The 14,570-nt window shown below is 37.3% G+C and overlaps 1 protein-coding gene across 2 annotated transcripts in view; it reads right to left on the bottom strand.

The window, feature by feature from the left end:
- Positions 1-1,805: 1,805 nt before the first annotated feature.
- Positions 1,806-14,570, bottom strand: part of LGR4 (leucine rich repeat containing G protein-coupled receptor 4) — a 104,552-nt gene continuing 91,787 nt past the window's right edge. For both annotated transcript variants that reach the window (XM_068988297.1, XM_068988296.1), the window contains 8 exons: positions 13,373-13,444; positions 12,215-12,280; positions 10,842-10,913; positions 9,121-9,192; positions 8,745-8,870; positions 7,836-7,951; positions 7,485-7,568; positions 1,806-5,136 (listed from right to left, as the gene is read on the bottom strand). In XM_068988297.1, coding sequence (XP_068844398.1) covers positions 3,860-5,136; positions 7,485-7,568; positions 7,836-7,951; positions 8,745-8,870; positions 9,121-9,192; positions 10,842-10,913; positions 12,215-12,280; positions 13,373-13,444 — 1,885 coding nt within the window. In that variant the 3' untranslated portion in view covers positions 1,806-3,859. The remainder of the gene's footprint in view (positions 5,137-7,484; positions 7,569-7,835; positions 7,952-8,744; positions 8,871-9,120; positions 9,193-10,841; positions 10,914-12,214; positions 12,281-13,372; positions 13,445-14,570) is intronic.

The following is a 14,570-nucleotide window of genomic DNA, read 5'->3' on the forward strand; positions in this document are numbered from 1 at the left end:
CAGCACCTTTTCATTACTGGGACTGAGAAACCATAATCAAGTTTGGTAGAATTATATAAGATGTATAAATAAGGTCAAAAGAAGGCCTCTCCCTCGTTTCAGGATGTTGACTTAGTTGCTTCTCTCCTTACTACTCATGTATTTATATATTTATTTTCACTTTCATGGAATATTGAGGATAATTTGTGTGTTTTTTTTTTTTTTGGTTGGCATTGTAATCTTGTATAAGTGAAAAGAGAGACCTTTGCTTGAAAAATCTGTTACAAAAGTAACATTATTACCAGTGAGTCCTAAGACATTATACCTCTTAAAAAAATGTAGCCCTGGACATATTAAAACATTTGCAGATGAAACAAATTGTCTAGGATTAGCTTCAGTGTAATCCAAGGGGCAGAGGGATTCCAGAAGGTGAGTGAATGGGATGAAGAAGAAATGACATTTACCACGTGCTCTTGACAACTGCCAAAGTTGGATGATGGGTATGGGCAGTGAGGGCCGAGAGCGTAGGAAGAGGGGTAATTACAGTATTCTACTTTTGGTTATGGAAATTCCAAACATATACTGAAGTTTAAAACAAAAACAAAACAAACAAAAAAAAAAAAATTAAGGGGAACTGGGTGCTGGTTTGGGCTCTAATTTGCTGTATGGGTCAGATATTTACTTAAAATTTCCTCTATTTTCCCATCTGTAAAATGAGGACTTGATGATTATGAATACTGAGTTAGTTCTAAGCACAACAGTCCCTCCTTATCCATGAGGGTCCCAAACTCCCCGTGGATGCCTGAAACTGCAGATAGTACCAAACCCTACAAATACCATATTTTTCCCTACACGGTTTTTTTTCAACTTTTTATTTTGCATTGGGGTATAGCCACTTAGCAATGTTGTGATAGTTTCAGGTGTATAGTGAAGGGACTCAGCCATTCATATACATGTATCATTCTTCCTCAAACTCCCCTCCTATCCAGGCTGCCACATAAGATCGAGCAGAGTTCCCTGTGCTATAGAGTAGGTCCTTATTGGTTATCCATTTTAAATATGGCAGTTTTATTTATCAATTAGGTACAGTAAGAGAATATCCAAATTACCAGCATCACTATTCTCATGCTTTGGGGCCATTACTTGAACACAAGCGCTGAGTCAGAGATGGCTACTAAGTGACTAACGGACAGCAAATACTGGATAAGGGATGATTCGTTTCAGAATAGGATTGCAAGATTTCATCACACTACTCAGAAGGGCACACAATTTAAAACTTATGACTTTATTTCTAGAATTTTCCATTTTTGGACCATGGTTGACTGGGCAACTAAAACTATGGAAAGTGAAACCTCAGATAAGACAAGAAAGGGAGGACTACTGCATTTTGGCAATTGCCTGTATCTGGAATATGCAATTTCTTAAAAAAAAAAAAAAATCATTTGCTTTTAAATAAGATCTAATTGAGGGTATCCTCTTAAATTTCATACTTTGTTTTCCATAAGTATTGTTCAGACTTAAGATACAATAAAGCCTTACTTCTAAATTTCAGCAAAGTGTTCTCCCAACATTTCTTCTAGAACTCTTAAAAATATTTTACTTCAATTTGCTTAGTTTAACACTAAAACAAATTCATTCATATACCTAGTTATAAATTAAGGCAAAATAGATTGCTTTCCAGAAAGTTTAATGATTCAACACACTGCATACAATATTTCCTATCATATGTATAACACAGTTTACCACATAATTTAAATATCTGCTATTCTATTGTTTAAATGAATCCAATGAAAGTATTCAGTAACATGACTTTTGAAGAAAAAAACTTTTAGCTAGATTTTTTTACCAAGTTATGATTTAATATTTATCAGATGTGTAAATATACAAACATGATGGCAATTTTAAAAACTTGTGGATAATTGGCCTTACAAAATCACAACACACTGTAAATAAATCCCTCCCACATTTTATACAAACTACGTGATTTTGATATACAAAGATTCTGTTTTTATTACACTGACAATGTACAACCAAGAGTATTTACAATGCAAAAAGTATATAAACCACAATTTAACATTCTGCTACTGGCAGCCACTATAGTTTAGGAGGTAGCTTTAATTAAACAAAATGAACAGAAGCCACATTTCCCAACTTGTGTTCTAAAAATAATTTACATAAGATAAAAATTCATTATATGCACATTATATACAGTTTAATTATTAAACTGCAATCTAGCTTAATGTTTTTTAGTATCTCATGAACAACTAATATGGCAGTGGATTTGCTATTGATTTAGCATATTGTTCAAAAAATATATTGAACATTTATAACTTTAAGACTCCACATAATGACATGTCAAAAGTCCATAGATGACTATCAAGTAGAATTTTTAATTTTTAAAGACATAGGCCTAAGCTTTATGCCTTTTTTTTTCCTTAGTGACATATTTGTCTTGTCTCACAAGAACAGTTTCAGAGCTGTTGCACAGGCTCTTGTAAATCAAAGGAAGGGAAAATATACGGTAGTGTCCACGTAAGAGCGTATGTTCAGGAGAATCTAGTTCACTAAGAAATAAATGTAAGTGCTTTGTGTCATAATTACTCCCGATTTCTTCTACCTTAGTTGAAACCATTTGCCACAATTTACTTTCTGTACAATCCAAGCTACAGGTAGATCACATACCAACGGAATTGAAAAATACTGATAGAGCCAATGATATTAGGAAGAGTTTTATCCATGAGAACATTATACTGCTGCTGCTACTGCTGCTAAGTCACTTCAGTCGTGTCTGACTCTGTGCGACCTAATGGACGGCAGCCCACCAGGCTCCCCCGTCCCTGGGATTCTCTAGGCAAGAACAGTGGAGTGGGTTGCCATTTCCTTCTCCAATGCATGAAAGTGAAACGTGAAAGTGAAGTCGCTCAGTCGTGTCCGACTCCATGAGGCCCCATGGACTGCAGCCTACCAGGCTCCTCCATCCATGGGTTTTTCCAGGGAAGCATACTGGAGTGGGGTGCCATTGCCTTCTCCAGGGAGAACATTATACAGAGCCATCAAGTCCCTCAGATACTTTTAAAATCCCCTGTTAGTAGTTTAGCCAAATCTACTAAAATCACACAGCAATGAGCCCTTTACTTTTTCCTAATAGTATGATCACAAAGCACTGAAGAAAAAATTACTGTGATCAACACAAAGCAATGCATAATGACTGAAGACAAATGTGTTCAGTTATTCTTTTAAAATCTAACAGTTGTTAATATTGTTTTAAAAACATCAGGTTTTAGATTTAAATCTCTTACACAAAATTGATGATTCTATTATCTCAGAGATGGATTAGAAAAATGCAAGAATTTAGTGCCTACATCCACTCTCATAGTCCTGTCTGGGAAATGATTCCCCTCCACCTTTTTCTTTTGGCCCTGCAGTTAAGTTGTCCTGAGATTAATGATGAAACATTAGGTAAAATTAGCAAGGCTTTTTCTTCAATTATATAAAATCACCATTTAAAATATTCTTTAAAAATATTAACAGCTGTTTTCTATCTTGTGCTTAATTCAGAAACAGGTATAAATTTGCTCCTTATGGATCAGAAAAACCCAACGTTATATTGCTATGATATACATAAAATCTTTTTCAAGTTAACTATTTGTTTCAAATAGACTACACATTGCTTGGACACTGCATTTTGTCATCAATCCATAGTTCAGGCACTTGTCCTTTGCAAAGGTCTGGTTGAAGAAATAACTGCCACCTTTCTCCTTCTAAGTGACACCAGGCAGTGATCACTGAAGTGCTTCCCAGATGAGAGATCAGACTAGGGTTCATTCTTATAAACACTGTGATTTTGGTTGATGGGAGAAACAGTTACAAACACACGGATTCAGTCTTTAACTCTTGGGAGATTGTAAGCATAGCGCACCAAAGGAAATCCTCGACTCTGATAGAAGCAGGCTCTTCCGCAAGCCTGAACCTGGTCAGAACTGTCTGAGACAAAGGAATCTTCTTCGTCGGCATAATCCGAGTGGGCGGACTGCGTGCCACAGTCGGACCAATAGCCGTCTGGCCTTTGGCAAGAACCCACTGTCAAGGCAGGACAGCTATGTGATTTTATTAAGTGTTTGCAGGACACTGGCTTTGTCAACAGGAAGGCTTCGCAGCAGTCACACACAGTCAGGTTGCCCTGCAGATGTGAGTACATCCCGCAGTCGTAGTAGAAATCCTGCTCCACACAACCAGCTTGGCTGCTGATGGAAACTGAGGCCGATCCGCTTTTCTTGGTAACATGGCGCTTCAGTAACTTCCAGTCTTCTTTAAACTTTGGGTTGAAGAAGACATAGAGGACTGGATTCAGGCAAGCAGGCAATGGGAAAAATATCAGAGTAACAGACTTCATTATTTCGGGGCTGATCGAGATGGCGGTGATCAATGGCGCGAAAGAGAAAAACGCCACGGGGCAGAAAAAGATGCAGTTGGTGAAGATGAGCCAAGCGACATGCTTAATCATGCTAGAGTGTGAGTTCTCGGAAAGGTCTTCTTTTTCCAAGTTGCAGTAGAGTTTAGTGTAGATAATGGCCATTAATAAAAATGCTAGTGAGTTTAACAGCACTAAAGTTACGGTAAACCCTAATGATGGGGTTTCTCCGGTGGGAAATGGCAAGCACAGAGGGGATGCGGAATACTCCCCTCTATGGAAAAGGGGGAAACAGCCTGCCACTGCGGCCCCCAGAAAAGCCAAAAGGGCAGCAATCCGGAACTGCTTAAGGTGACTGCTTTTCCCATTTTTCATCATATCTTTTGCAGATAAGCTTCTTTCGACGGCTGCTAACATTAATAAAAATATGGAGCTTTCTGAGGAGAAAACAGCAAGAAACCCAGCTATTTTGCAGCCACTGCCTATCTCCCACCAAATGCCAAATTCAGCAAATCGGCCCCAGGACACAGCATCCAGAAAAGTTAAGATTCCAGTATAAGCGCCCATGAATAAGTTAGACACAGAAATCAGGCCTATAAACAATTTGGAGGAAGGCACTGATGTACAAGATGCAAATGTTGTTAAAATGACAAGCAGGTTGAAAAACAATGCCACCAAGAAAATGAACCACACAGTAAGACGGATCATCCAACTTCCCAGCAAGTATTCGCAGGGCTTAAAAGCACCTAAAATGAAAGAGAGAAAAGACAGTTTATAAAAGACTATCTTCCGTAAGATATGGCTTGAGAAACTATTAATAGAATAATTAATCTACTACCAAAGTGAATTGACCCAAACTGAAAAGATTATCATTTCTTAGGCATCTAATCATTGGACTAGGCTATTTAAAAATTTATTTTAATACATCATCTTAATATATATTTACTTATTTTATTAACTACTTGGCACAGTCATACAGTGATATTTAAAGGAAAATTCTCACTTTTTCTCTTACTGAAGTTAATATACATAGGACAGTGACTAGTATGTGAAAGTTACTTCATATGGGGCTTAGAATCGGATAAACTAGGGTTTGAGTTTAGGGTTTATAACTTGCTACTTTTAAGAAGGCAGCTTAAACCTCTATAAATTTCATTTTCCCACTTGTGGATAATAATACCTATTTCATAGCATTGTGTAGCTTAAGTAAAATTACACATACAAGGTACTTCAACAGGCTACTGCGTACATAGTTGGACTTCAAAAAATGTTAGGTCCTTATCGTCTTTCTTCCCAGTTCCTAATATACTTTATAATAATTATATATGATATATATATGTAACATATATTTTATACACACTTCTTACAGCCTTCAAAAGCAATCTGATGAAGCAGGCTAAGATAAATATAATTAGCCCTATTTTTCATGCAGAGATTTCAAAGTGTTTGGTAGACCTGACAGAGGTCATTGAACAAAATAGTACAGTGAGAGCTACATTACATTGATGTTAACAAATCATGTAAAACTATGCCCAATAACACCCTGCATTACTTAAACTAGAACTGCAAAAACTAATTTAGTAGCTGAGTTGCATGTTCTAGCAACTGACTTTGGCATGCTAGTTATGTCCCAAATGACAACTGTTTTATTTAAAGGTTAGTAAAGAAAAACAAAATGTTGTCTGCAGAGCACAAGAAAATGTGTTTGATACATCCTGTAAAGTGTCTTTATCACTGAGATATTCACAGACCTAACAAGCCTGAGCTGCACTATTTATATGAATTTGACTGAAGAAACTTATAAAAAAATTTTTTTTTCTAGTTAATTTTTTTATCCTCCCTGCTCAGGGAAGTATGAAGAGGAAGCTTTTGCCTTTATCTCTGAATCTGAACTCATCCTTCTACAAGGAACAAGGAGTAGCTCACATGACCCGGGAGAATAGGACACCCTTCGAAAAGTGTTTGACTAGTGGGTGGAATTACTTTCCCTCAAGGGCCTGGGAAGTCGGCTCCACTCCTCTGTCTTGGAAACCTGCTGCCTCCTCCAGTTTTAAAAGAAGGTTCCTGCTCTCTTCACTTCCTGCTTGCATCACCGCATGGCTGTCTCCGTGTTACTACGTCGGAGTGGAGTTGGGGAAATAGGTTTGCCATTCACTCCTATTGCCACCTGGGGAGATGAGCTCAGACCAACTTTCCTCCTGGCTGACCCCCAAAGTTTAAAATCAGAAAGAAAGAAATGGAATCTCTGCATATTCATGTCTAGACTCCCCTTTAATAAAGACTTTCCCTTCCTTAAGTCCAATACAAAAACCCTAGCAAACAAGAGAGTGAACTACAGCCCTTGACTTCTAACAATCAATACCTTTTACAGATTTTATAAAAGATTCTGGCCAACCCCATTCACCCCCATTCACTCATCTGATTGCTATAAACTTATTCTCTACACCAGGAACTGTGTTAAGTATTAAAGGAACACATACATGGCCTCTGAAGAAGCTCACCAATTCAGTAGTAATCATTAAAGAATCCATAATACTTATGATTCTGAGTTATAAATTAATGTTCAGAACATCCAGTGTGATCAAATAGGAATTTACTTCATAGCACACAACTTAGCCATTTAAATTTTTTTTAACAGTAAAATTATAAATCCATCTTCTCTGATAGATTAGGTAGGATATCACAGTCACGACCTAATACTAAATTGTGGTTTCAGTTTAGTAACTCTCCCAAGTCTAAAGTTCAGTGAAGTAAAATAGAGAAGTAGACAAGGTTGCAGTTAAAAAATAAAAAGATAACACTAAAAGTCCTTATAGATCAGTAACTTCTAGAACTATCCCAGGGTTAGAGTTGCATGAAGAAAGTACCTCTCCATCCTTAATGTGTGCAACCCCCACCTGGGGAGCTTGTTAATACAAAGATTCTGAGTCATGGGTCTGGCCTGAGATTCTGCAAGAGATGCCTAATCTCCTGGTATACAGACCACAGGTGAATCAGGTCTTACGAAATCATCTAGCCCTACCTCTGTTACAGAAATCACATTTATCCCTGGAAGTTTAAAGCAAGAAACTGCAGCCAAATGTACTGTGCTTACCTGTCGAGGGTGTGCAGTGGATAATGATTTGACTGTGTTCCTCATTTTCAGCACTGCTGGTGACACCTGCCACATCACTGAGACCTGCACATATAATACAAACTGTTCAGTTCAAGCTGCAGGCAGATTAAAAGATTACAACACTTTTCCAGCAGTGTTTTCTCTTGTACATGATATAAGTTCAGTGTGCACCACACTTAATAACATATTAAAGATGTCAGGAACACAGTACAGAAAAGCCATTTTTTTCTCCACAGATTTCATATTGATCCTTCACAAACTGATTACAATAACACAGACTTTGATTAATGCTGTAAAGAGTGTTCTGTTTTTAAAAGTTCATGCACTTGCCTTTATCCTTTGACCCACTGTGGTCTTGCAGGCTGTTATCTTCTGTGTTTGAATGTGCATAAGAGTCACAACCCCAAAATGCACAGCACTGATAAGCATATGGTACAGATAAAGACCTGGAAAAAAAATGGCAAAAAAAAATGGCAATACTGAAATACCAACTTCACAGACATGCTTTTGTTTTGTGAAAGGTAAATACTTTAAACTGGTCCTTATCCTCTCTGGACTTGGTTTCCTCATTTGTTGAAAACAAAAGGCTCTAGTATCAGGGGACACCATGAGTTTCTCCAATTAGATAAGGTATGCTTTGAAAAACTGAATTTGAATCAAGCCATCTTTAAAGCTTAATAGTAATACTGCAATTTAAAGAAAAATCTTATCAGACTCCTTTTATAAATGAATTAACCACACCCCATGTATCATATGAAACTGATAGTTTCATTTAAAATTAACATTCCAGTTCATTTGTGACTTTACACCATTAAATGAATTCACATTCTCATATAAGTATAATGAAAATATTTATTCTCTTCTCCCATGATAATATTCCCAAGCCCTCTCTCTACTATGTCTAATGAGGTCCCTACTCTAACTCTGTCTCTATGAAGTATTTCACATTCTATCAGTTTTCTATAGGCTCACAAGTGGTTTCTGCTATCTTGTTGCAAATGATAAATCCCATTATACATAAAACCATTCTGATGAAGGGCTATATTATCTCTTTGACAGCATCACAGGCTACAGTTCATATTCTCAACAACAATGGAATAGTGCTCTATTTTTTTCCAAATTTGTGAGGATTGAGGTTGAAAATCTGGGAACCACAGAGAAAAAAAAAAAAGAAAAAAAAAACAGGATACTCTATAATCTGAAGGCCTACCAAAACTTTCACAAAAAAGAAAAACACACCTGAGATTAACAAAGTCTTTTGCTGCTAAGGCTTCTTTCAGCTTGAAGTTGCCCACAAGTTTCAGTTGATTTAGCCCATTTAGGCCTTCCGTTGGAAATGAAGTTAATTCATTGAAACTTACATCTCTAAAATGTGAATAAAACTTCAAATTAACTCCTAAAACACAAGTCTGTACATGTATTAACATCATAAATACTAGAGCTTTAAGAAGAAGTTTAGGTGAGGAAAAACCATTTCAGAAGCTGTCACTACATGATAGCAGATTAGCATTTATACAAAGGAACACTCAACAGAAAGATGATTTGGGTAGGTAATGCTAAAACAAGTTTCTGTAGACTGTTCACTACTTTCATGAAATCATTGCATGAAACTTACAAGTTTGTTATTGACCCAAGCTTGGCAAAAGCTCTGTCATCAATTTCACGGATCAGGTTTCTACTAAGATCTCTGCAATTATAAAAATAAATTGTTAACTCCTTTCAAATAAACTCTAAATGCAATTACTTTGACTACACTTTAGGATCTGCTGCAGTCATAATAACCCTGATAAAATAACAAAGATCTTTAATCCTGTTCAACAACATTTTTAATATTTATGTTGAAGGCCTCCCCTTCATAACAATCTATTTCTTGGAATGTGTTCCAGGGAGGAGTAATTTCAGTTGGCATCTGTTTCAAAACAGTTGTGAATTTTCTCCTCCTTATCACTCTGGTACCAGTTCAAAAATACAAATGATATGATATAGCTTCTGGTACGATTAACTAGGTGAGGAAAAGCACAGCTCCTGACAAAGCTGAAAATAAAAACAGGCTTAGTGTTGTTTGCATTCTCAAAGGTTAGTGATAAGGCCCTTCGGGAAGACAAAGAATCAATACGCAAACAAGAGCATTCCAGAAGGGCTTCAGATATCATTTTTCCCCCAAGCAGGAAAAAAAAAAATCCATATCAACACCAGAGGCACATATTACATTCAGGAACACACCCTGTGGAATTCTGATATTACAGAATTAAAATCTGCAGTCACACTTACAGGGAGCCTTAATGGAAATTTAAAGATAGGATAAATTCATTCCATGACACATCTCCTGGATAATAGGAAAATTCGACAGACTTGGTTCCAAATTGTGACAAAGCAGGGTAGCTTTGCATTGTTGTCACTTATCGGTGCTCTGGAAGTGACTGCATCTGGGAGTCGGTCCCTCTCCCTACTACTGCCCAGACCCACAGGAAGCCTGCCACAAGGCAAGATCCAGAAACCCAACTACCAATAAAGTATTTTTCTAGTAGAACACGTGTGATTTCTTAATGGGGATCTACCGGAAAACATGATATATTAGTATCTGTAATTTCAATTCATTGTCAATGTTTCCAATTTTTTCTATATTAAAAAAGTTTCCTATTTAAGTGTACTGTGTCTTCTGCATTGCATGAAGGCAGTGACACGGTTTGTCTTAGTCATCTCTATATTCCCAAGTGCTTAATAGAGTACGAGACACAAATATGTCCTCCAATACAAATCACTTTTTAAATGAGTGTGTCTGCTGCACATTAGCTGTGTTTGTCATGATAGACACCAGTACAGGGGTCAGCAAACTTCTTCTGTAGAGCACAAGATAGTAAATATTCTTCACCTCTGGGGGTCACATGGTCTCTACTGCAACTAGTTGACTATGCCATAGCACGGTGAAAACAGCTTTAGACAATACTTAACCAAAGGGCATGGCTGTGTTCTAATAAAACTTTATTGACAGAAACAGTAAGCAGGTTGGCTGTAACACACAGCCTATAGTGTGCCCACCCATCACCTAAAGAGGTGGCAAACTTCACTACTATGACCTGAAAATACACAAGGTGCATTCCTCAAGCTATACACGTTATATTCTTTAGACTCACAAATTTCATAAATTAGCTAAGGTTAAAAAAAAAAAAAACACTGAAAAGAAATTAAAGTACCACATGATAAAGTTTGAAAAATAGTATTTATGCATAATAAATCATATTTAAGTGTATTTACTAACATGGGAATTGTAACGATATATTAATTTACAGCTTGACAACAATTTTATTTGCCTCTGATAATCATAGATGAACTTACAGAATTTTTAGGGATGTCAGGCCTTGAAAAGTATCTTCCTTTATTTTGTGTATCTGATTTCGCTGCAAAGAACTAAAAAAAGAATAAGATGAAAGGTAAAAAAAAAAAGAGAGAGAAAAACAAGAGAAAATATTTTCTATTTTGAAAAACAACATTTCTTAATTAACTTTTTCGAAGTTTAAATATTCATTCACAAGTAACAGTAATTGATCTTGTTGAAAGTAAAGAGAACTGTTGTTGCCTCATCTGAAGGATGAAAGGACTAGACTAATTGGTATTACGCCCAAAATGAACCTAACAGTTAAGGCACACTATCTAAATTCCTCACCAACCCTACTCAGGAGTGAGAGCAGGAAAACAAATTCACACTTCACCTTAGCCAGTATGATACCTATCATCTTACTGGTTTTTGCAGCCTGCGAAGCAGCACTAGGCCTATCTTTACTAGTAATGGTATCAAACACATATGGTACCGACTACGGGAGAAAGGACCCAGGACACTATCAAGCTGTCAAAAGATATGGAATAGCACTAGTTGCTAAGTGAAAGAAGACAGTCTAGAAACGCTACATACTATGATTCCAGCTAAATGACCTTTTGGAAAAGCCAAAATGATGGAGACAAGGAAGAAAACAGTAGTTTCCAAATCTTAGGGTGGTGAAATGACTCTGTATAATAGTATAATAATTAACACATGTCATTATACATTTGTCCAAATACATAGAATGTTCAATACCAATTAACCCTAATTAAACTATGTATTCAGGCTGATAAGGATGTGTCAGTGTAGGTTCATGAATTATAACAGAATCCTATTCTGGTGGGGAATGTTGACTTGGGGTAGGCTACGTACATATGAAGGTAGGGAATATAGGAAATCTCTGAACCTTTTGTTCAATACTGTTGTGAATTTAAAGCTGCTCAAAAAAAAAGTCTATTAGAAAAAGAAAAAGAAAAAAGGGCCCAAGACAATATAACCATGTCAAGTACTGCAGAAAGAAGGTCAGAGGAAGGAGGAGATATTATAAAACATGGGAGTATTAGTTCCTCCCTTTCTTGACCTCCCAGTCAACTCCCACCAGAGCTGTATTATATAGCTACATGGTAGACATCCACACCTGGACCAGTTTTTGTTTGGCTGTTTTTTCCTACTGCCCTCCTCCCATACAGTCTCACAGATTGCCTGACAGATAGGTGCCCAGTAAGTGCTAGTCACATGAACACACCTGGTGCCCCTGAACATTTATTCACAGGAACACCTGATTAAGTGAATTTCTAAGACCTTAATATGAAAGTCATTTATTTACAATAAGAAAGGCTCAATGAGTTAACAGTAGACCATAGCAAAAAAAGTAAGTCAAAGACCAACTTACATTTCTTCCAGAGCATGGCAACCATTAAAGCTTGGAAGGTCTTTTATACTGTTGTAAGACAAGTCCCTTAAAATGCAAATGGAAAATGATCAATTAATTTCATGTTATCAGAATACTATATTAAAACAGCTGTACTCAGAAGCATCAAAAACAATGCTAAGATCTGTTATAAAGAGATATGGCTGAACAAGAAAAGAAACTTTGTTTTCCTTACACTTGTAAGCTTTCCAGAGTACCTTAGAGATAGAACAAACTTAAAACGGGCAAACTTGGAGAACATAATATTGAGTATAGACAATATAAAATATTTTAAAACATTAAGAATATAAAATAAATATGAAAAATATAGTACAGGAAATACACAAAAGTTAATTATGTTCACTTGGTAGAGATATGGATTTTTAAATCTATAATTTTATAATATTGCTATACCATAAATAATGCCCATGTTATTTAATTAAAAAGCTAGAAGAGGAGTGGTGTGTGCACTCATATTTTAAAAAATACTTATATTAAATAAAAAATGGGGACTAGTTAGCTCTGTTAATCCCACTGCAGTTTTCCCTCAATGATATCGTTGTGTTTGATACTCCATGACACCATTTAATTACTTGCTTGCTTGATCAGTCACTTATTTTGTTAGTATCTCTCGCCACTGAACACTTATTAACAACTTAGTAACTTAACTGTTTTTGTGACCTTTTTTCATGTTTTATTTACTTTTCATTTTCAGGGCAGCTTTGAGATTTTGGAAAGCTCCAATGCTTAGTTGGTTTCTGATCCAAGAAAGATTTGGGCTCTTACTTAGGTTATGGTGAAAGAGCAGCATACAGAGAGGTAACTACCCTGGGGCAACTAGAATCAGAAGGAGGGGTCAGGATAAAGGAAAAGAAATCAAGAAAGGGCCCAGTATGGTTTCACTTTATTCAAAGTAGAGTCACAAGATGGGAGACATACACATGACTGTAAAACAAAACTCAAATAAACTTTACCTACCCAGGGAGAAACCAGAACACCTGCTCATTTCCATGAAGGGAACGAATAAGGACTAATTATACCATAGTGTCACCAAATGAACACAGTTTATTAAAAATAAAACTCAACCTATGTGAGATACATCAAAGAAAAGCAGGACAGGGGAAGAGGAATCCAGCTTACAAAGTCCTAAGCCTCTTCTGTTCCTGGCACAAATTACTGGGTATGCTGCTTATCTTCGTACCTGTCAAGGTCCTGTGGAGAAACATTGTTTGTCTAAGAAATGATTCGAGTTGAGATGGTAAACAAAATGCTGTTCTCACAGAGAAAAGTACATGTTCGCGTATTTGCATATGGACTAGAGTCTATGTATCCCACTGCCTAACCACTCCCTAAAGTGGGAAGAGGAACGAAACCTCTAATGCAGAAAAGTTTTGTGATAAGATGTTCATAGTGTCCAGGGGATAAGCTTGAGTTCTCATGTGGACCAACAGAAAAAAATGAATCCACAGTTACAGCTGACCACGGTCACCTGCAAGTTTGTCACCCCTCACACCCAAAATATTTGAAACCAAGTTATTTTTCTGTCCCTCAAATCTTGATTCTGTCTACTATTTCAATCAACCTGACTCAATATTCTGAAATTTTCCTTTAATCCCTGTATGATAAGGCCCCTCAAAATGGCTGCTCTCTTGGCTCTCTGTACAACCCCAGCCCAACCAGTACCTGCTTCACCTACATGCTACTCACATAACTGGCCTTCCTACATACTTGCCCCAGGCCTGGGACACTGAAGGGCGTACCCCCTCTGCTGGTTTCCCTGGTAACTGTTGAGCCAACCTGATGTCTATTCCTATCAATATAACTGGTGATTTCCCCTTTCCCTCCACCACACTGCGGAGCAAAAACTGCACCTTGTCCTGTCAGCTGGGTGCTGGTGGGGTGTTGCCCCAGGATCTTGCTTCAGACATGTAAGCTCCCCCATTCATTAAACCACTGCTGACTCCGGGCTCTTTCTTCAGTTTTGAAGCTGGGCAAGTGCAGGCCCTGAAGACCTGTGGGGTGCAGCCCAGTAATCCATCCTCCCTTTCTATGTCCCTATCTGCACTCAACCATCAATTTCTGTTCTTTCTTCTGTAGATCTCAGCATCTGACCCTCTTCATTTTTACTGCTACTATGCAGATCAAGGGTGAAATGATGCACACAGGGATGGAGGAATCTCAGGCCACACGGAGGAATTCCAGGGATGGATTGAAGACACAGAACTCTCATAGTTAAATGCACTCACTTAGCAAAGTGGAGTATTCCCATGGACTCCTCACCATTCTAGCTCTAGTATTCTCTTCTTACCCTCTTCACACCACCTCATCCAACATTTTT

The sequence above is a fragment of the Capricornis sumatraensis genome, chromosome 16, assembly GCF_032405125.1.
Source record: "Capricornis sumatraensis isolate serow.1 chromosome 16, serow.2, whole genome shotgun sequence".
Taxonomy (NCBI): Eukaryota; Metazoa; Chordata; class Mammalia; order Artiodactyla; family Bovidae; genus Capricornis; species Capricornis sumatraensis.